The sequence below is a fragment of the Labeo rohita genome, chromosome 25 (genome assembly GCF_022985175.1).
Source record: "Labeo rohita strain BAU-BD-2019 chromosome 25, IGBB_LRoh.1.0, whole genome shotgun sequence".
In the NCBI taxonomy this organism is placed as follows: Eukaryota; Metazoa; Chordata; class Actinopteri; order Cypriniformes; family Cyprinidae; genus Labeo; species Labeo rohita.
In genome coordinates this window covers 19,108,166-19,132,550 of record NC_066893.1, presented here as the reverse complement: position 1 = coordinate 19,132,550, position 24,385 = coordinate 19,108,166, and the positions used below count along the sequence as shown (strand labels likewise).

Below are 24,385 nucleotides of genomic sequence, written 5' to 3'. Positions count from 1 at the left end.
GATGGCAACTAAGTTGGTGTTCAGCTTGTTTTCTAGTATCCCAAGCTGGCTTAGCTGATCTCACCCAGCCTGAGCGGCTGACACGTGTCCAAATCCTGTCTAAAACCATCAAAATAGACTAACTTAACCAATTTAACAAGGGTAGACCACCTGACCCACATGATTAAACAAATCCAAGAAAAAAAATGGTTTAGCTGGTCTCCCTTTCTTGCCAAACTAGAGTTAAGCTCCCAACATGGCAAAGCTAGTCTTTAGCTGGTTTCTCAACCAGACCAGCTTACAAGTGCTAAAACGCTTTAGCAAGGGTAGACCACCTAAACCAACCATTAAATGAATTAAAGAAAAAAAAGCTGGTTTACCTCTGTTCTAAAGTGGTGGTAAACTGGTTTTATGGTTTCCCAACATGGCCAAGCCTGTTTTCAGCTAATTTCTCAACCAGACCTGCTGACAAGTGCCTAAAACCCCTCTAAAACCATCAAAACAGATCAGCCTACCCAACTAGTTTAAGCTATTTTTCCAGCTGGCAAAGCTATTGTGCTTTTGTTATAAGAGCTAATTCGCAGCTATCAAGAGCTTAACTATTTTCATACCCTGCGAACTTGAATAAAATATCAAGTTAACCTTTCGAAAGGTCAAGGTGACTGCTAGCCGGGGAAGAAAAGGAAAGACACAAGGGACGTTGATGCATCGAGCCTGGGTGCTTAAAAAAAATGCCCAAATACCATGGTCTTAAGTACATCCGCATAGTCGACATGCATTATGCAACCAAACGAAGGGACGCCATTGAATAAATCCACTGGAGCACTGAACGGCGGGTTGGGGGAATGCACATACTGATAAACAAACGGGAATATACACACATCTCACACCTTAGTGAAAAGCGTCGCAGCAATGGAGATGACAAACAGCAGTTAGCTTCCTAGGTAAGACAGAGAGTATAATTGAGCCTTTATCACATGAATCAATTGAAAAGCACTCCAAAAAAGGCATTATTCATTCTTCCTTTCATAAATTGTTCATCCGTATACAGTAGCGCGCACAACACGAGCAGAATTTATACATAAATAATCAGAAGATTGCGTTAGCGTATGTTCAGGGAGCTCTCAAGACATGCTGTGTAAATGTCAGTTATGCATTGTAGATGAGTTAGCCCATACGTACTAACTCAACTAACACCCTCCCTGGAAACACTTTTCCATTAAGAAAGAAACCTGGAGGACGTGAAAGACGACATAATCCAGATTTAATGACAATTGAAAAATACACCTGCTGCGAGCTGACTTATTTTGGGACTGGTTAGATTTAGACTCAAGAACAAAGGGAAGTCAGCAAGTCAGCAAATGCAAGGTTAAAGTCAGCGAGTGCAAGTGAAGTGTAGAGGGCAGCTGGGTACACCTGTAATGTTGCAGAGCACTTTGCCTTAAGACAAAACGGCCTGACAGAGGCAGGCTTTAACGCTAGGCCTGGATGTAGACCGACAGACCCATTCAGACTCATTATACGGTGGCAATGAAAGGTTAAGCTAGGGGATGCGGTTCTGACGGGGTGCTCTACAGTTTCAAGCTGCTGGGGTCATGCGTTGTGACATTTCACAGTAGGCAGCAGTTTAAGCTCCAACCACTGAGGTCCTAACCTGAGCATCTAATGCTTTCAGAGGAGACGGTTCTATCCACATGCATATGAAAAAAAAAATCATTCGCTGCAGGTGAAAATGTAGAGACGGTATGCCAGTGCATATGGAAGAGAAGGAAATAGTGTCCACATTCACTTAAAATAAATACGATTAATATTAAACACATAAAAAAAAAAGAAATAGATTAATATATAAACAAATAATAATGATAATAAACATGTTTTTATATCCAGTATGCAAAGAAAATTAGGAACAAATAAGACAAAATTAGGCATTTCACTTTTTTTATTTAAATATAATAATAATAATAATAATAATAATAATAATAATAATAATAATAATAATTCTAATAATAATAAAGTGTCAATAATATTTAATTATAAAAAGTAAACATAAATAATATAGTAATATATAGATACATACAAATAATAATAATAATAATAATAATAATAAAAATGTATATATGATATATAAAGCAAAACAAGCGAAAAAGAATACATTTAATTAAAAAAGTGATTTAATAATAATAATAATAATAATAATAATAATAATAAATTAAAATCTAAAATTAATTTTAGAAAATTAAGAACAGGCAAAAATAAATAAATCATAAAAATAAAGAAACAATACATTTTTAAAGATTATAAAATAATATATTATTTCATAATAATATTAATAATAATAATAATAATAATAACAATAATAATAAATAACAGCATTTCATTCATAAGTAATAAAATATAAAATAAATATAAAAACAATATTTATAAACAACAATTAACAATAATACTTATTATAATTATCAATACTTAATTAACTAATTAAATTACAATAAAATAAAATTACAATATATGATATATGCAAAACAAAAATAATACATTTAACAAAATAATAATAATGATAATAATACATGTATTAAAACAAAATAAACAAAATGTTGTATAAATATAATTGTATAAAAATAAAATAATATGAAAAATAAAAAGATAACAAAAATGTTTATATACATTATATAATGGCAAACAGTTAACAAATCAAACATACATTTTTAAAGAATATACAAATTATATAATAATATATTTATTAATAATACTAACAATAATAAATAATAATAATAATAATAATAATAAATAATTTATTTATTATTTTTTACTTATTTAAAATATAAACGTATAAACATAAACCTAACAATAATAATTTACATTTTAATTTTAGAAAAATAAATATGTAAATAATAATGTTTATATGCATTATATAATGCCAAACAGGTAAGAATATATTAAACAAAAATAAAGAACATTTTTAAAAGATTATATAATATAATATTCCTATTAATATTAATAATATTTAATTATTATTGGTGTTATTATTGATTATATAATATTAATAATATATTATTTTTTTTATTTTTTTATTTTTTTTTAATATTATTATAATAATACTATAATAACTTATAATATAAATTATAAATATAAACCTAACAATAATCATTAAAAAAATTCAAATGAATTAAAGACTATATAATATTAATATTAATATATTACTGTCACTACTCCTCCTCCTAATAATAATAATAATAAACAAAATGTTCATGAATGAGAGAAGTGAAATGAAAAGCAGGAGTAAGGCTTTAAATGTGCATATAAATATGTAAAATTACAGATGTAATTCAGACAAAATATATCCCCACTATGCAAACTGTTTCCAAATGAGCAAATTAATGTCCAAAAAAAAAAGGGAGAAGCTTAGGGCAGCACTGTCTGAAACACTTTAGCAGACAATTCAGTAAACCAAATTGGGTGTCAAATAAGTGACATCCAAAATGTGCAATGTTGAGGGCCATTACTTTATACAAAGAGCAGTGAACGTGAAAGTGAACGTTTCCCATTCTAGTACGCGTGGTAAGAGACAGAAACCCACAACTCCTGGCAGGGAGACGGCGCCCCACGCAGCGGATATCAGGGTTCTCTCTGCGAGCTCTCATTACTGTTCCTGTGATGCTCCGAGTCATTCTTACAGGGATTAAATTGGCTTTCCTGCATCGTTAGCCTGATCCCATATGAGGGGGGCATTGTTTAATCATATTATAATTAAACTTTTAAGTCCCTCTAGTCATCACAACCTAATTATCAATCAAACAGGGTGTCACATACAATCACACGGTACCTGACAGAGAAGGAAAATGAAAGAAAAAAGAAACAACTCTCCATTAAAAGACAATGGATGGCATTTCATGCCTAACTTTCTCAAACAAAACTGCGGATTAATTCATTTCGTGAGACAAACCGGAGAAAAGCGAAGTGATATTTGTAGGGCTCTCACACCTTCTGCATCATTACCCTCACAATATGGCTGCACTGCCAGCTTCAAAGTATGGAAATCCACATTCGTCTCAATCCATATGGATTTTCTGGATGTGCTCCAAACAGCAGGTATCATTTCCCAACCTGCACTTCTCCAGCCCATCTCGGGACCGACTCTATTACCGTTTGCGGTGGCAGAAGGCAGCTTCCATTAAGCAGCTTTGGTGTTTTTCATAAGCTCCGGACGGGAAGCTGTCAGCGGGCGGCGGGAGCGACGGGAGCGATAAAGACTCGTCATTGACCACAGCTCTAAATGACACACGTCAATATGGATTGGACGGGAGCGAAACATGCAGCGCTGCTCTGTCAGGCATGAGTAGTGTTTGCACAACAGAGAGCGAGAGAAGGCCAACGACAGAGATTGATGGAGGTCCGCCGTGACCCAAGAAAGCGTGAGTGACACTGAAATATGCCCACGAGTGGGTAGGGAAGTATGAGATTGTGTTAGCGAATGCCCTAGTGACATCAGATAACAATAGACACGCGGCTAACTTTGGTTTTCTGCCGTGGAAAAATCTGGAAATGGCTGGCAGGTAGTTTACTACTGGCTGGGTGATATATTGAATTTTCTGAATCAATTAGTCAATACATAGACACACATCCATCACAGATCCAGCAAGATTTTCATGCTTTGGTTTGGTGTATAATCTGTGAGATATATATACACACATACGCACTACAGGTCAAAAGGTCATTTGTTAATGCTGTAAGAAGTCTTATGCTCACCAGGGCGTCATTTATTTCATAAAATGTATGGTAAAAACGTACTTGAAATTTAACTTATTGAAATTTAAAATTATTATTTTCAATAAGAAAACTTCAATATAGTTAGAATAGTTCAATATAGTTCTATATAGTTTTCTGTATAGTTTAATAAATATAGTTAAAAAAAAGTAATTTAGTCCTGTGATAGCAGGGCTGATTTTTTTTTTTTTTTTTACTGCTTAAAATAAAATAAATAAATAAATAAATAAAATAAAATAATAATAATAATAATAATAATAATAATAAATGTATTAAAATATAAATGTATAAATATAAACCTAACAATAATAATTATTATTATTTGTAAAAATAATAAATAATACAAAAATGATAAAAAGAATGTTTATATACATTATATAATGGCAAACTGGTAAGAATAAATAAAACTAAAATAAATTAATAAGAAGAAGAAGAAGAAAAAGAAGAAGAATCATAAATAGTATCCATATAAACATTAAAAATTCTTTAAAAGTTTCTTTAAAAACACATGGCTTAAAAAAAAGTCTTCAGATAAATATATTTATATTATTTTATATATTACATTATCAAAAAATGGGGAAAATATATAGAATATGTTTAAAAAGTTATTACAAATATTCATGTAGTAATAATAATAATAATAATAATAATAATAATAATAATAATAATCTATTAAAACGTATAAATATAAACCTAACAATAATAATTTAAAATGTTTTTCAAAAAAAAAATTGCATAATATAATAATAATAAATACATAATATAAAAATAATACAAAAATAATGTATACATTATACATTACATATAAATTATATAATGGCAAACAGGTAAGAATAAATAAAATATAAAATAATAAATTATTATTATTATAAATAATTATAGATTATAAATACTACTACTACTACTACTAATAATAATAAATAATAATAATAATAATAATAATGATAATAATAAATAATAATAATAATAAATATTATTATAAGTATTAAAAATCTAAAATACAACATTATATATATATATGTATAAAACAAACAATGCTAAATAAAATAGCAAAAGATTGAATAAATAGATATAGATAGATAGATAGATAGATAGATAGATAGATAGATAGATAGATAGATAGATAGATAGATAGACAGATAGATAGATAGATAGATAGATAGATAGATAGATAGATAGATAGATAGATAGATAGATAGATAGATAGATAGATAGATAGATAGATAGATAGATAGATAGATAGATAGATAGACAGATAGATAGATAGATAGATAGATAGATAGATAGATAGATAGATAGACAGATAGATAGATAGATAGATAGATAGACAGATAGAATTTATAACGTTCTTAACTGTACCACCCAGCCCTACTAATCTGAACCACTCCCTCACACTCACTCTTTCTGCTCCGGTTACCCACAATCCTTTGTGTTCAGTAGTCCATTGAAAATCCATATTTCATAGAAATATATTGTCCCCATCAATCCTGGATTAACATCTTGATATAAAACGCATTTCGCAAATTGTAAAGAATGGACATTGATATTACAGAAGATTCATGGAACAGAAAGACTGAATAAATGTTTTCACTTTTTTAACTGAATTGCATTATATATGTAACTAATCGCCACGGTAAGTGGGAAGTAATAATCAATAGAGGGGGACATCATTACCAGTGCATGAACATTTTGCCAGGCATCAGTCATGCCAGAGCTCTATTTCTAGTTCTCTGCTGAGCTTATTATCTTCATCTTCTGAATGATTACTTCAGGCTAACAATCAATATGAAAGCATCGTCCCTATTATTCCACACATAAAGGACCAAACACCACAAAAGACAGAGAGTGACAGAGTGAGTGAGAGACAGAACAAAATAGAAGACAAGAAAGAGGTAGCATGCATTTGCCTCTTTGAAACGGTTGATCATTTGAGATTTTCAAAGCAATAAAATCAATGCCACCAACAGTCCCTTGTTCATTTAATAAAAAATGATTTCTCTCTCTCTCTCTCTCTCTCTCTCTCTCTCTCTCTCTCTCTCTATATATATATATATATATATATATATATATATATATAAAACTTTTATTACAGTGTGAAAATTTAATAATTAATTATTTATAAATAATTATTTATAATAATTACTAGTAATTAACATAAAAATAATAATTACAATGATAAAATACACAGTAATTATATAATAATAATAATAAATATTAATTTGTTAAATAAATAAAGAAAATAAATAAATAATGATAACATAATAATAAATAATTATATAACAATAATTATCAGTATAATAATAATAATTTGTTATATAAATAAAACAAATATATATATATATATATATATATATATAATAAAAAAGAATACTTAATATAATGTGAGAATTAATCATAAGTAAAAAAGAAAATTAATTTAGAATGTAAAATATATAGCAAAATATACAGAAAGAAAAAATATAATGCAAAGAAAGTACTTTTTAATACAGTGTGACAATTCTGAATCATTTTTATAATAATCATTAGTATTTTACATAAAATAATTACAGTGGTAACAATTAATTATATAACACTAATAATAATAATAATAATAATAATAATAATAATACTACAATACATACTAATATGTTAAATAAATACATACATACGCTTATATTTTATGTTTGCGTGAGTGTACTATGCCACTTGTACAAATGTTTTTAATATTACAAAATAATAATTAATATAACGTGAAAATTATCAAAATATATATTATAAAATTAATAATCATTAAAAAGTTAGCACAGTTGTAAGGGTTAATGTCTGAATATAGTCATTTAATATTCTTCATTTTGTTTGTTTGTTTTTTCCCTTCTTTTCAGATCCGCAATTCTACCATGAACTGTAAATCTCAGTCCTGTTTCTAGGAACTTGTTTGTTCTGCATGCAAAGGAAATAGCCGCACACTTTAAAGCAACACTGCCTGGCATACCGATGACTTTTTAAGCTTATGAATTGCTTATGATTGATTTTCATTGGGGCAGCTTTCAGATCGCAAGCACGCAGGTGTGTGTTTCTCAGAGCTGCATGTTATTTTAAACGGCCAGGAAATTACTAACAGATTTCTGTCGAGCATCTCTGTTTTCCTCTCACGCTCTCACTAGATAGTATACAAAAGCTTGGCCTTGTCTTGATAGAGAGCACCGTGTTGGTGTGGTCTGTCATCTGAAAAGACAAGATCACGTGTAGTCATGGTAACAGGTGGGGCCAGAGATCAACACAAGAGACAAAACTACCTCCACGCCCGCTAAATTCACCAAGCTCAGCTGAAAAACTGTCAAAACACTTCCTTCACACTCCAATCCTGCTGTTACATTGTGGAAAAAACACAGCTTTTTTCATTTGTTGCACATACCACTAAATGCAGTTTTTTTCTTCTGTGATGTTAATTAGTATGTTTCCTCCATACGACGTTAAACAAGCCATCTTCTTTAAAGCGTCACAAGTGCTGCCAGGTTCTGATAGGAATCAGAACCGTTTGCAGGAAGTAAAAGGGAACTGTGAAAAATGGATTCTCAGCAATATTGCCAAGTTCTGTTGAACACTCCCAAGACTAATGAATATATGCATTTTAATCTTTTTCCACATGCATAATGACTTAAGCATCCTTATAAACCCAGGATTAATTTACGATCTCCCTCCACAATGTGTCACCAGGCTTAACAGTTTTCTCCCAATCAGTAATCCCATTAAGTTGCAGACAAACAAGACGAGGGAGTATGCGCGCCGGTTCTTCGCCGCCCTTTGCCGTGTCGTGTTTGACAGGGGCTTAAAAGCGAACCCGAGCCAGAATCCGGACCTGCGTGTTAAATTGGCATTGGTGGGATTGCTGGGTAAGGTTCCTTTCGGCTGATGGACAGCACCTGCAGTATAATCACTACTAAAATGAGCGCTGAATCGGCAGGTCACGTGGGCTTTCATCAAATTTTAGAACCATTTCTTGCAAAAATGGTCAGTGTCTGATTTTATTTTATTTTATTTTATTTTTTTCTTTCTCCAGAATAAAATAAGAATATATCTGATTTTACCCAAGACCAATAAATTTTGAAGGCAATCAATTTTTTTTTTTTTTTATTAATACATTTTGTCAATTTACTGCTGATAGGCTCACAAACTCAACTGCAAAATATATTGCTATGGACTTGCTATATTTCAATGTCACAATTATTTAATTAGTGCCAGAATAATATCTTTGAATTATCTTTATTTGAAAGCAAATATTTAAAAGAAACCTCATAGCATGTAGTTAATCATTTTTTTATTTTGTTTTTTGTCTATTTTTTAATTTAGATTTTTTTAAAATATTTTTATTATAAATTAGGGCTGTCAAACGATTAATCGTGATTAATCACGATTAGTCGCATACAAAATAAAAGTTTGCCTAATATATGTGTGTGTACTGCGTGTAATTATTTTGTATATATACATAAAAACATAGTCATGTATATATTTAAGAAATATTTACAAGTATATGCATTTACTATAAGTTTTATATAATTTAAATTATATATAAAAAAAATATTTTGCACATAAATAACATATTTCTCTTAAATATATTATTTTTTTTAATTATTAAGGCAAATATTAACTGATATTTGATCGATCACTCATAGCATGTAATTAATCATTTTTTTTATTTCATTTTTTTTTTTTTTTTTTTATTTTTATTATAAATTAGGGCTGTCAAACGATTAATCATGATTAATCGCATACAAAATAAAAGTTTAAGTTTGCCTAATGTATGTTTTTTTGTATGCGATTAATCACGTTTGAAAGCCCTATTATAAATAGCATGTAATTAATTATTTATTTTATTTTATTTTTTTAAATATGTCAAATTTTGTTGTTTAAAAAATCATTTTAGATAATAGTCTGACAATATAGTGTAAGCTTATTTGCTACAGAAATAAATAATACATTAACTTGTGACTAATTTAATGTAATTAATAAAACAATTTTAAAAACTGATTTGAAAACAATCTATTTTTTCATATTTTTTAAATGATAATCCTGTATAATTAAAATTTCAACTGATATTAATTTGATTGATTAATCATAACATTTAATAAATATTATTAATAATAATAATAATAATAATAATAATAATAATTTTTTTTTTTTTATTAATTTCAATATTTTTATAAATAGCATGTAATTGATCATTTATAGTATTTTTATTATTGATTTTTTTTTCAAATATATTTCAAATTTTCAACTATATGTCATTTAAAAAATATTTCAGATGATACAATATAATGTAAGTTTATTTGCTATAGAAATAAATAATACATTAACTTTTAAAATAATATTTTAAATAATAATTTAATCATATCTGTATAATTCAGTGTGTTCAATAGCTGTGGGGGGCAATGACATGAAACAAAAAAAAAAACTGCATCTAAATATCACAGTTTTCTCCAAATAAGAAAAAAAACGTGCAAATTGTTTAAGTTTCTTTAAAAACACATGGCTTACATAAAATCTTTTATGCTATTATAATTTGAAAGCAACAAATAACCCTGTTTAGGAAAGGGACATTAAACAAAATATCATTTGCATCTACAGTTGCAACACTGCAATGAAAAACATATTTAACAGTAATATATACCATGTCCATAACAGGGTGGACATATCTTACGGTTTATGCTTTGAATAATGGCCCATAATTATCTAAAAAAATGTGTGGGAGCTCAGCTAAAATGTTTCTATAGTACTTGAGTGTCTACTATTTATGACTATTTGTAACCTTAAATACCTCTTCTGCACATTATCATGCACAGTTATTATGTAAAGTACTTATATAGTCTGTCTTAGGTTGTGTATATATATAGTCAATTGGCGATATTGACCCTGCTGTAAAAATAAATATATATAATATCACACAATAAGTCAATTATAATAGCATGTAATTAATAAACTCATAAAAAAAAAATATTCTAAGATCTCTACAGAAGGTTTATTTTTACATGAAATTGGCACATGAAGGCACTATTATGTATTTATTTCATATTCTAATTCGAACCCTGATAATTAGCATACTCTCATCAATTGTTTACATCACAACTTTTTATCTGTGCAATTAAAGCCCACATAAGGCCAATTCTTCATCCTGGAAAACATAATTAGTTATCTTATTTAACTACCTTGGCGCACTGACAAGGCTAGGCTTGTTAAATAATCTGATTTAACTGTTAACCGGCTCCCTGGCTGAAAACCAAAACGCAGCGTTTTGTTTCAGTTCTTATTTTTTATTCATTTCAGACAGCTGTAAATGTGGGAAATAAATGCCTTAAAACAGACTCTCCCCGCAGCGTGTTTACTGTCACTATTACTCTTAGTTCTTTTTTTTTTGTAACAGTGATGATCCTTCCAGCGATGAGCCAGACATGAAGTTCGTGTCTGCGGGAGCCGCTTTATACAGACGGAGATTAGAGAAAGGTCAACAGAATAAAACGGATTGATGGCGCTCGCAGCTGCTAGCCGAGAGGCTGAAAGCGCCGGCTGAGTGACTGAGTCTGCGGACTGTGGCGAATACGCTTTTGTGCTTTGGCCGTAAATAGGCTTGTATCATATCATCATCCTCCGAGCGGGTGCAGAAGATTTACCATTTGTCGCCTTGCTCGCACTTGAAAGCGCTCAGAAACAAGGGGGCTAGCTTAAAGGCGCTAGGTTCCACACCGCTAACCAGCTAGCTTCATGTAAAGGTAAAAAAGATGAAAAATGAGAAAAAAAAAACAGCTGTTCTTAACAAGTTGTAGTTTTTTTGAGGATGAAGGCATTTAATGTTAGCAGGTCTATGTTAGCAGAGGAGTTTAGTCATCTGTTGTTGTTTTATTATTAGCATTTAGCATTGTTTTTATCTTGCTGCCCATGATTTTTTGGGGGCTGTAACCTACCAGCTGAGGTGGCTATCTTTACGAGAAAAGCATTTAAAATGACAAACACTGTGTATAGTATGGTTTTAAGGATTATTGATAAGAAAAAAATCACTCCTGCTAAACACACAAATCTTGAAAATGCTCAGATAATTACCCTGCTGAAAAACAAGAACAGGCTAAAACCAGCCTTAGCTGGTTGGCTGGGTTTAGCTGGTCATCTAACCTGATCTTAGCTGGTCATAGCTAGTCAGCATGCTGGTTTTAGAGGAATTTTGTCACTTCCTTAGCTGGTCAGGCTGGGAGACCAGCTGGAACATCCAGCTGAAACCAGCTTGACCAGCCTAGTCAGGCTGAGAACCCAGTTAAAACCAGCAACTTCCATCTTTAAAGCTTAAGGCTGGTCTTAGCTGGTTTAATCTGGAAGTAGCTGGGTTTTAGCTGGGTTCCCAGCCTTGCCAAGCTGGTTGGCCAGCTAGTTTCTCAGCTAAAACAGTGGTTAAAATCCCTCTAAAACCAGCCTGCTGACCAGCTACGTCCAGGCTGAATGACAAGATAAAACCAGCCAACCAGCTTAGCTGTTTTTTAGCAGGTTTTGCTACACTAACCATAGTTTGGTATTTGTAGTAAAATTGTGGTTGCACAAATGGTTATCAATATTCCATCATTACCACACTTTTACTATAAAACCATGGTTCATTTTCACAAGGGAATGGCTGGTTTGTAAGCTGGTTGGCAGGCTGGTTTTAGAGAGGTTTTAGCCATTTTCTTAGCTGGTCAGGCTGGGAGACCACCTTGAACAACCAGCTGAAACCAGCTTGACCAACCTAGCCAGGCTGGGAGACCAGCTAAAACCAGCTACTTCCATCTTAGACCAGTTATGACCAGCCAATCAGCTTAGGCTGGTTTTAGTTTTTTTTTTATTTTTCAGCTAGATAAAGGTCACTGCATTAACCATGGTTTCCCTGCTGAAAAAAAACCCCCTCAAAAACCACTTAAAGGATGGTGTTAGCTGTTTTAAGATGGAAGCAGCTAGTTTTAGATGGTTGGTCAGCTAGTCTCCCAGCCTGACTAGCTAAGACCAGCCTCACAGGCTAAAGAAGAGGCCAAAACCCTTCTGAATCCAGCCTGCTGACCAGCTATGACAAGACTGGATGACCAGCTAAAACCAGCCAACCAGCTTAGCTGTTTTTTGTTTTTTTTTCCTCAGCATGGTTTGCTTCACTAACCATAGTTTTACCATGGTATCTGCAGTAAAATGATGGTTATACACATGGTAATCAATGGGATTGGCTGGTCTGTAAGCTGGTTTTAGCTGGTCACCCAGCCTGGTCATAGTTGGTCAGCAGGCTGGTTTTAGAAGGGTTTTGGCCACTTCCTTAGAAGGTCAGGCTGGGAGACCAGCTGGAACAACCAGCTAAAACCACCTTGACCAGCCTAGCCAGGCTGGGAGGGAGACTAGCTAAAACCAGCTACTTCCAGCTTAAACCACCTAAGGCCAGCAGCCAACCAGCTTAGGCTGTTTTTTTTCAGCAGGGTAACTACTGATTATGCCTCAAATACACCTTTTTTATGTCAACACAAAAAGATTCGAAAACACTTCATTTCCTCTTGTAATGTTGCTATCTGAATAATATGGTTAATTTAATTTTATTATCAGCATTGCTTTAACCCTTCTGCCCATGAATGAATCCAATCAAACCTAACCCATTTTAGTGTTTAGAAGGTTATCTTTAAGAGAAAAACACATAAACTGATGTACTGCATGCTTACAGAGGCCTACAAGTCTTTAATGTGTCGAGTTCCAGCCACATGAGCGAATAAGATACTTTCTACCTTGATTTGGACCAACAACAACTCTCAGTGTCAATAAAACTTGACAATATCAAGAACCTGCGGTGAAGATTCACCAGACATCTTTAAAATCAAGATCACTTCAAGGGAAAGTTGACAAACATCAAGGCATACTTCACACTTGCCTTGAGATTGCAATCACTAAAGGAAAATAAGCAAAAAGGGGGATGGGAGTGAGGGGTTAAGGTATAGCCTGTCAGAGAAATGTTCAGTCCAACAATGACATCCCTGCTGGCCCCAAACCCTTACTCTAGTACATCACTGAGAAAGCAGAAATCCACAGCATTTCCTGATGTTCCTCTACAAGCTTATTTACGACGAATGCTTAATTGGATTTGCGGCAAATAAACATAGATGACACACTTGGCCTACATCTGCACCTCAGATTAGGCTACTGCACTGGCCTCTGCTGTGTTATCGTACAAAGCAGACTAATTATGGCCATTCACTCTGTACAATACGGTCCATGCGAAAGATTTCAGGCCACAATTTTCCCACTGAACGCAGTTTTCTCCATCTCACTCTATATCTGTCTTGATTACTGCAGTCCTTACTGTTTCTCTTTATCCCTTTTGGGACAGCTAGTGCCCGAGGAGAATGAAAATGTAAATTACACAGAGTCTGATCCATCTTTTTTATGCAAGTCCAAAAGATACAGTTCTGAGGTGTAAAGTCGGTGCAATTTTTGCCATTTTGCCATCTAAGACCATTTTCAGGATCGTAAAAGATATAAATCAGTTTTTCATCAACCCTCTCGAAGTAGTAATAAGCGCAAAAAGTATTCTTGTAGCTTTATAAAATTACGGTTGAACCTCTGATGTCACATGGACTATTTTAATTATGTCCTTACTACCTTTCTAGGCCTTGAACGTGTCAGTTGCATTGCTGTCTATGCAGGGTCAGAAATCTCTCGCATTTCATCAAAAATATCTTAATTTGGGTTCCGAAGATGAATGAAGGTCCTACAGGTTTGGAACGACATGAGAGTGAGTAATTAACGATAGAAATTTCTTTTTTGGGTGGACTATCCCTTTAAGGCTGTCAGCTGATTAAAACCTAAATTAATTACATAATATGTCAATTAATGAATCCAATTAAATCACAGTAATCAATATTCTCTGTGGCTCTCTGTAGCCCCCTTTATGACACGGATCTCAATAAGAGGCACGGGTGATTGGCACTACACATGGTGATAAGGACGTTTCAAAGTGGGTTGGCTTATCCGTGCGGGTCTTTCCACAACACCATGATTACACCCTTGGTCATGAGCCGCACACACACCGCCCCTCTCACCTCCCGGCCGTCAAGAGGAAAAACTGACAGCAATTACATGTGTGAGCACACTCGTGCGTGGGTGCGGACAAACACTCGCGTTCGCGCTAAGACGCTTTTGCAGGTGTTCGCATCAGTTCTTATAGAGTGACAGTGCTGGCACTGACTGCAGACATTATGTGTGATTCCCACAGCCTGCGTCTCAAATCTTGGCAGCGCTGTGACGGGTACATCCGAGTCTTCCAAGAGTGCATATCAAAGTAAACCACTAATGTGCTTAGACCATTATGCTAGTTATACAGGCCTTTGTGCACATAGTGCTGACTGCTTAGTAGCATTGGATGTGCTTCATATAGCAAAACCACATTTGAAATCGCACAGGCAGACACGCTTATTGCTTAAACAACAGGCCACTTTAGAGAACAAAGCGGTAGTTGAGGATTAGCTTTTCAGATATTTACATAGTCAAATCCACAAATGCTTTTAATCAAGCCTGAAATGTTCAACTGAACTCCTTTAAATATGTGTATACCTTAAATGATAATAAAGTGTATGTAACATGATAAAAGGTATCATTACAAATAAACTACTGCAGTTATTTAATTAATCAATTTTATATAGACAAGACAGATACAGTTGAGGTCAAAAGTTTATATACACCTTGCAGAATCTGCAAAATGTTAATTATTTGACCAAAATAAGAGGAATTATATAAAATGCATGTTTATTTTTATTTAGTACTGGCCTGAATACAATATTTCTCAAAAAAGACGTTTACATAGTCAACTAGAGAAAATACTTATTACACTGAGGACAACTGAGGGACTCATATGCAACTATTACAGAAGGTTCAAACATTCGCTGATGCTGCAGAAAGAAAAACTATGCATTAAAAGCCAGGGGGTGAAAACATTTGAACTGAATGAAGATGAGTATTTTTTTTATTATTATTTTGCCTAAATATCATATTTTTTTCATGTAGTACTGCCCTTCAGAAGCTACAGAAGATATATTACATGTTTCCCAGAAGACAAAATAAGTAAAATCTACCGATATTCAAATTCAAAAAGTTTTCACCCCCCCCCCGGCTCTTACTGCATTGTGTTTCCTTCTGAAGTGTTTGTAACAGTTTCATATGAGTCCCTCAGTTGTCCTCAGTGTGAAAAGATGGATCTCAGAATCATCAGTCATTGTTGGAAAGGGTTCAAATACACAAAAAAGCTGAAAAACCAAGAATTTGTAGGACCTGAAGGATTTTTCTGAAGAACAGCAGGCAGTTTAACTGTTCAAGACAAGCAAGGGACTCATGAACAACTACTACCACTAAACAAAAAAAAATAAATAAAAAAACATGGCAGTGGATCATTCAGGTAATAACACAGTATTAAGAATCAAACATATGCATGTAAACTTTTGAACAGGGTCATTTTTATAAATTCTAACTAAATAAAAAATAACATTCATTTTGTATGATCCCTCTTATTTTGGTAAAAAATCATTAGCATTTTGCAGATTCTGCAACTAAGAGAGGCACAAAAAGAGCACAAAACATCCCGTCTTTTAAAGAATGGTGATTTTGGCTCCATGCTGCTCTGAGGACAGGAAGTGTCTTTCAGTTTATCTGTTTTTAATCAACAGATGTGTCCCCAAGTGCAGCAGCTCCATGACGACCAACTGTTTGTCACAAACTGATAATAGAAGCTCTTAAAGTGCATCAACACAACTATCACAAATCAGGTAAAATCATATCATCACAGGGGTTTCATGAGTGTGTGTCAGCTTTGCTCAGTACTTGCCAGCACTGGGAAGGTTACTTTGGACTGCAGATTACAAGTTATAATGTTTAAAAATTAACAAGTAGTGTAACTATTTCAATTATTAATGCAACCGAATACTTTCTAAATTCCTAATGAATGTTTTCAACTGTTAATCATTTTCAAACATTTAAAGCAGACAGGGTTAACCTTACAGTAGCACTCAACACTGATTACTGTCAGACTTTCAAAATCCCTCATCACTTGAATTAAGATTACAAAAATGTCATTTTAAAGCACAGCCACCACAAAATCAGATTTCAGCACCTCTTTGTACTGTGAAATCATTCTGAAGTTAAATACAAATTTAAAATCATAACAAGAAATAGTTCAATAGCTATGATACTGTTTTTGAAATCAAATCTTTGTGTGTGTGTGTGTGTGTGTGTGTGTGTGTGTGTGTGTGTGTGTGTGAAAATATTCAGAAGTAACCCCCTTTGTAATAGTTAACTGTAATTAAATTGCATTTACAATTATTGTTTTTCTCAGTAAATGTAACAGATTAGTTACAGATTACAGTGTAGCACATTACATGTAACTAGTTACTGCCCAACAGTGGTGGTTGGCCACTGTCATTTTTCAACTACTTCCTTTCATTTTTTTGGTTTCTAGGAGTAAAAGCTTTCTCCATAGACAAAGTTATTTTTAATGATAAACTATAAACTTTTAAAGACAGACTGACCATGGGCTCAAAGATTGTTAAACAATGGTCTATGCTTCTGTTTAAGTCAGAGTGGTTTCAAATCATTTTTTAAAATCACTTTTATTCGCCAAACTCCCACAGAATAATTACAGAAACTATCCGTCTGAAGACCATCTCCACCAATTAGGGATCTTTTAAAATAAATAAATGAAAATACTTCTAGCTTATTTGTTTTTAATTTTACATGACATTTTTATGTGTTACATTATTATTTTTACATATTACCAAAAATGAGCAATTCCAGCTGCAGTGTTGAACCGATTTCCCATTGGGAGTCTCATATCCTGTCTTCTTATGTATTTATCTTACATGCATAACCAGCCTTTCTGGGGGACTTGAATTAGTGTCATCGTAAATCTGCAATATTTGCGAAATCAGAGATTTGGAATGACCAACTTCCTGTTGCAGGGTTTCAGTCACCTTAGAGTGGCCTGCCATCTTTCCATCTCTGTGAAAATTAGAGGAATTCTGCCAATTAAATAGGGTTTGTCATATGTTCTTTTTCAAATATTTAATTTAAGTTTTTTTATAATTTGTTTCAGAATACAATAAATTTATGAAATATGCTTGAAAACTGCTCTTTTACTCCTGTTATTTTAAATAGGACTAAGCAGTAACCTTAAAATTTAGGAAATTGTATGTTGTTCTCTAATTGTGATTTCCACTGTATATAGTAAAAAATAATTAGGATATTAAATATTAGAAATAAATAAATGAAGTTTTGAATCAAGGGGGGAAAACCATGTTAGACACAGCAAATATCCTTAAAAAAAATACATATGTTTAGCGATATGTTCAACAGAGGTAACAGACCACACAAATCCAATGAGAAATAAAAACATCAGGAGGATTACAGATGGCATTTGTGCTAGTATTACGCAACAGTGCACATATGGAATATGGTTGTGTCCCTTTAGAAAGGGTGTCCCACAATCATCATCGCTTCATGGCTCTGGTATTACCCACATGACCTGCGTTGTGTCACATGAAATTCATTTACACTCAGTCTAATCATGTGACAAGCACAGCTGTGAACATTAGGAACTGTATTATTTCCATCTGACCTGCAGAACATGAAGGAACCAAGTAGCTAAATGTCATAATATGCTGTTAACCGCACACTTCAGTTCTAAACAAGACCATATTTGACCAACCTGACTTGACAAACATGCTAACTAGAAGGCCATGCCTTGTACGCAGCTAAATTAGGATAGTTACAGTCACATGCTTTAGTTAGCACTTTTCTTTCTTTCTAAGGACAACACATGTTCGATATCTCTCAGGAAATCCAAAAGTGCTCCTCTCCTTGGAGTATCTCCAAAGGACGTGCTAACCCTGCAGAGAAGATGGGCCACCTCAGAGGAGCTGTCCTGCTTCCCTGGCTTAAAATATCACGTTTAGTCACGCGTACACGAACACACCGAGACGCAGATGCCTGTATGCATAAAGCCCTGTGCACTCATCGGCTGATTGGTGTTTGCATGTTGGACAGGACTGTGATGATACCTCCACCATAATTATGAAATTGCGATAATCCTGAGACGAGAGCCCAGCGAGGGGCTAAAGCTGCCAAATGACTCTTTTCGCATACCTAAATGGCAAATAAATCAAAACCAAAACTTTCCTAATGATTTAATGTTTATAATATAGTCCGCCCTGGAACATAACATCATGCATTACACATAACATCAAGTACTATCTTTCACCAAGTTGTCCTATACTAGTACAATACTAACAATATTGTGTGGGGAATTATTTTGGCACAGTAATATGTTAGTGTCACTGAGATGCTACTGAAGTTTTAATAAATATTATGAATCAGTTTTTATAGTATACATTTTTTAATAGAAAAACAAATGGATAAACATTGCAGATTTTGTTTTACAGTTGGTTTTGTTTTTACTGAATTTTATTTTATTTTATTGTCATATTACGTCTTTTTTATTTTATGCCATTTAGTTTTATCTCTAAAAAAAAATCCAAAACTTCCAAATTAGTTAAATTAAAAAATAAATAAATAAATAAAATAATAATTGAAATCATTCATTTTTAAATCAATTTTAAAAAAATTCTCCTATATTAAACAATGCAGATTTTTTTGTTTGTTTTTGTTTTTGTTTTCCTCCTGTGATCATATTTTAGCAACAATTTTGACCAAGAACAGTTGAAGTCAAAAAAGAAAATAACTGTGGTTTTGATTATAGTTTCAGTTTTATTTTTATTTTAATATAATAAGCCTGTTTCCGTTAACATTATTGGAAATTTACACTTGTTTATTTTATTTTATTTTACTTTATTTTATTTCATTTTATTTTATGTCTTTTTATTTAATTCCATTTTATGCCATATCAGCATCTAGGATTTTTGAACATGGTTTTAAAGAAAAAAAAACACAAATTAGTTAACTAAAAAATAAAAAAAAAAAAGTAAATAATTAAATTATAAATATAAATTATTAATTATTATTATGATTTTTTTTTTAACGGAAGAACAAATGGATAAACAACGTAGATTTTTTTTTTTCCACAGCCTGCTGTGGTCATCATCATCGAGGGTAGCAACAATAAAAAAAAAGTCGAAAAAGAAAATAATTATGGTTTTGATTTCAGTTTCAATTTCATATAATAAGCCTGTTTCAGTTAACATTATTAGGAAATTTACACTAGATTTTTACTATTTTATTTTATTTTATGCCATTTTATTTTATTTTATGCCATTTTGTTTTATGCCTTTCATGCCATATCAGCATCTAGGATTATTTTCATGGCAAGAAAAAAAAATCCAAATTAGTTAAATAAATAAATAAATAAATAAAAGACATTATAAATAGTTTAGACAGATTATGTCTGAGATTGTTTATGGTGCACTTAATTTAAAAATTCTAGCAGTTTTCATGTTGATACTTACTAAATACAACCTGTACAAATTAATTCATTGTGCAATGACTTAAAACGTAAAAGTAGAGCTTAATGTTTTTGCTATCTTATCAGAAAAAGACCAGACGTAAATGCCATTTAAGACACATTAGAGATGGACAGCATAGCCTTGATGCCAGTATACACCCTTAAAAAGCCAGTAATATGATAAGTAACAATCTCCTCAATACTCCATACCTCAATTACGTAAATACTTTCCACCAGAAGGTCATTAAATGTATTTATAGCACATGAATAGCAAGTGTCATACAGTAATATGCTGATCAGGATTGGCTTAAAACATTAACAACCCAATAAAAGACCATTTAATCTGTCACAATCAAGGCTTATGTTCGCTTATGGTGTTAAATATGAAATTCAACCCTGCAGGGTGCCCGTCCACCAGTTAACCACAGTGAAAAAATCAATGGAGGCTTGAGAATGTAAAGAAAGAAAGAAAAACACATTTAACTTACAGCTCGAAAAGTTGGAGATTCTGAAAGAGTTGCCATGAGAGAGTTGTCAGAGGGTTCCCGGACAAGTTTCTGCAGAGGAGAAAAAAAAGAGAGAGAGAGAAAGAGAGCTTAATGATTTAACACTGACTATTTGCGACAAGGTGATAAAGAAAACACAGGGGAGGCAAACAACGGCAGTGCGGCGACCGGCCCAAAGTTAAGGGAATAAGTGCAACGATACGGTACCTTGCAGCCCCGCCAATCCAATAAACAGAGACTTGGTCATTTTCAAGACAACAAATTAAATCGAGGAGAAGGAGGCCTGGAGCCTTAAAAGCCACTAAACTCAATACAGTGCTAAATGACTGTGAAGCAGATAAGGCATGTTTTCAGAACAGAGCTTTTAGATGGAAGCATTACTCCAAAATAGAAGTGAGGGTCTCTAAATGATGTTTGTGTCAAGTCCAGTAACCAATACAGTGGGATGGCACACAAATCAAAGGTAGGACGTGTTCAAGTTTTCACTTAAAAGTAAACATCTTTTCTCTTGCATACTTACACGCACAAATACACAACGCCTCGTGGGACGGCAGCAAGCGATGCCTCTCCTGAGGTTGAAACAAAAACCCTGGAGCCTCACTAACAGGCCTTCATTATCAATATTTATTGAATACTTCAGATCACTTAATACCCCAACACTGGCCCGCTCAGATCCTATCAGGAGCAGTTGACAGATAATCAATGCACCCAGATGCATCCTTTCGTCCCAGTGCCGCCCAGGGGACCGAAGCCTGCTGGCTGGCCGTCCCTGACCCGTTCCTTCACCTGCATTTTATTTCATCAACTACTGACAGCAAAACAAAGATCATTACAGCTTACTAAAAGTACTGTACATAGAACAATGGAAGTTGAGCTCTATTAGCCTGAATGCAGATCTGGGCCTGTAATACACGCTACTGTGCAAATATATGTGACCCTGGACCACAAAACCAGTCTTAAGTCGCTAGGTTATATTTGTAGCAATAGCCAAAAATACACTGTATGAGTCAAAAGGATAGATTTTTTTTTTTTTTTTTTTTTTGGCAAAAATCATTAGGAAATTAAATAAAGATCATGTTCTATTAAGATATTTTGTAAATTTCATACTGTAAATATATCAAAACTTAAGTTTTGATTAGTAATATGCATTGCTAAGAACTTAATTTGGACAACTTTAAAGGCAATGTTCTCAATATTTAGATTTTTTTTGCACCCTCAGATTCCAGATTTTCAAATAGTTGTATTTTGGTCAAATATTGTCCTATCCTAACAAACCATACGTCAATGAAAAGCTTATTTATTCAACTTTCATATAATTTATACATCTCAATTTCACAAAATTGACCCTTTTGTGGTCCAGGGTCACATATGGGTCTGCAATTGTGGGTACATCTCATATTTGTAATATATTTTTATCAATATAAAGCCCTGATGCTTAATTTTCTAGTACACAACTATAATTTCCCAATCACACTACTATATGTTGAAAGAGCTATATCTTTTGTTTAAAAATGATGTTCATATCACATAAAACCCTGGTTTACAGCTGTCCGATTTTGTAAAGCTGCTCATTCGACTATGCATTTAAGCATGAAAATGACCTCAAATAAAAATTAATTTCAGTTTTGCCTTCAGTTAGATTAGGTTGTAGGTTATCAAGACATTTGGGTGCGTGCTTCAAAAATATTAAGTGTTTATTGTGATATAACTTGTTTTATTTGTGTCCGAAAAACCATTGTCAACTAAGTTAAACAGTAAAACCCATTGAGTTTCTCGACAAAATGATAGATAGATAAATAGATAGATATGTTTAGCAACCCCTGCATGCATATTTTTGCAGCTAATAAAGCCATTATAGGAAAAAAAAAAAAAAAACAGCTTAAAGAGCCCTTTTGGCATATCATGGTACAAAGTTGTAAGTGCCACTGTAAACAAGGTGAGCTTCCTGGAGAGTTCTTGAAAGAAACCGAGTGAAACGAAAACACCCACTTGTTGGATATTTTGAAGGCAAAGTCGCTTCAACATGCTAACGTGCCTAATCTGAATCTGCTTAGCCGGTCCCTAGTGTGGCGCATAAGGAATCTCCAGCAGCAAAAAAATATATAAATAAATAAATAAATAAAATAAAAACGTGCTTGCTGCTCTGACTTGTTGCCATAGCAACTTCAGCCTGTGAATCCTCACACTTTCTTTTCTCCCCATTTCCTGTGTCGCAGGATGGGAGGCAGGAACCAGCTAACCAGTGACGGAGAGCATCCTGACACAAGAGATAGTGGTGGAGAGTGGGAAAAAGCCAGACAAAAATGTATAAATCGACAAACAATATAACCTTCGGATCCTCAAACGAAAGTTTCTCGCTTACGCGCCCACTCCTGCTCCGCTTGCCCTCGGCATTCTAATCACCTCATTAAATTGATAATGAGATTATTAAGGTGGCCTCCACAGGGACACACAAGGGCTCCGTATTTTGGTGGGGACATTATTATTCTTAGCACACAATAGATGAGTTCATCTGGACGGTGGGCTTTAAAGGAAGGGGTCTGGGGGATCAGGATGAGTAAACCAGGAGTGCTGTCCGTCAAGGCTTGATTCCTGCTAGACCCGCACACAATAACAAATCTGCAATGGAAAAATGACTTTCAAGGACTTCAACAGCTAGGGGAACTGGACCAGGAAAAACAGAAGATTCTGCAATATTGCATGCAGTCTGATTTGCTAACGGAGTTATAAGAGATTTTGATGTTTTAAAAAACTGAAAAAAAAAAAAAAAAAAAAAAAAAAAAAAAAAAAAAAAAGTGGAGAGAGAGTTGATAGAATCGTTGTACCTTTTTCCTCCAATAAATTAATAAATAAATAATAGATACAAAAACTAAATACTTGAAATATTCAATTAATTTTATAATTATTATTTCCAAAGCCTGGCAGAAAGACATTTAAATAATCTCATGTGATTTTTATATTGTACTGTTACCTGCAACCCCAACTGTTACCAAAGTTATTGTATTAAAAATATATTATTATTATTATTATTATTAAATTATAAAATGTAATTTTATCAGTAACTACATTCCAACATTTAGTTTGTCCAAAGAAATGCAACAAAATAATAACAATAATAATATAACATTTTAGTTTATAAGATAATACTATAAAATGCATATAAATATACTAAGAAATGTTCAATTATTATTATTATTAAATAATGAATTTAAAATGAATATATGATTACAATATAAGGAACATGCTTGATTTAAAAATAATCAAAATAATACTCACAAATCAGGATTTTAAACATTATCATTATTATTATTATTATTATTATTATTATTATTATTATTACTATTATTATTATTATTATTAAGAAGAAGAAGAAGAAGAAGAAGAAATGTAATTTAATCAGCAACTACAATCCAACCTTTAGTTTGTCCAAAAAAAGTAACAAAATAATAACAATAATAATATTTTAGTTTATAATATATTACTACAAAAATGTATATAAATATACTAATAAATGTTCAATTATTATTATTATTAAATAATACATTTAAAATAAATAAATAATTTTACAATATGAGGAACATGCTTGAATTGAAAATAATAAAACCTAATACTTACAAATCAGGATCTGAAACATTATAAAACCACACACACACACACACACACACACACACACACACAC

At 32.7% G+C, this 24,385-nt stretch overlaps 1 protein-coding gene across 1 annotated transcript in view; it reads right to left on the bottom strand.

Annotated features, from left to right (window-relative positions):
• ntrk3a (neurotrophic tyrosine kinase, receptor, type 3a) overlaps positions 1-24,385 on the bottom strand; it is a 285,676-nt gene that overhangs the window by 155,513 nt on the left and 105,778 nt on the right. The window contains exon 4 of the mRNA XM_051099016.1: positions 20,689-20,757. Coding sequence (XP_050954973.1) covers positions 20,689-20,757 — 69 coding nt within the window. The remainder of the gene's footprint in view (positions 1-20,688; positions 20,758-24,385) is intronic.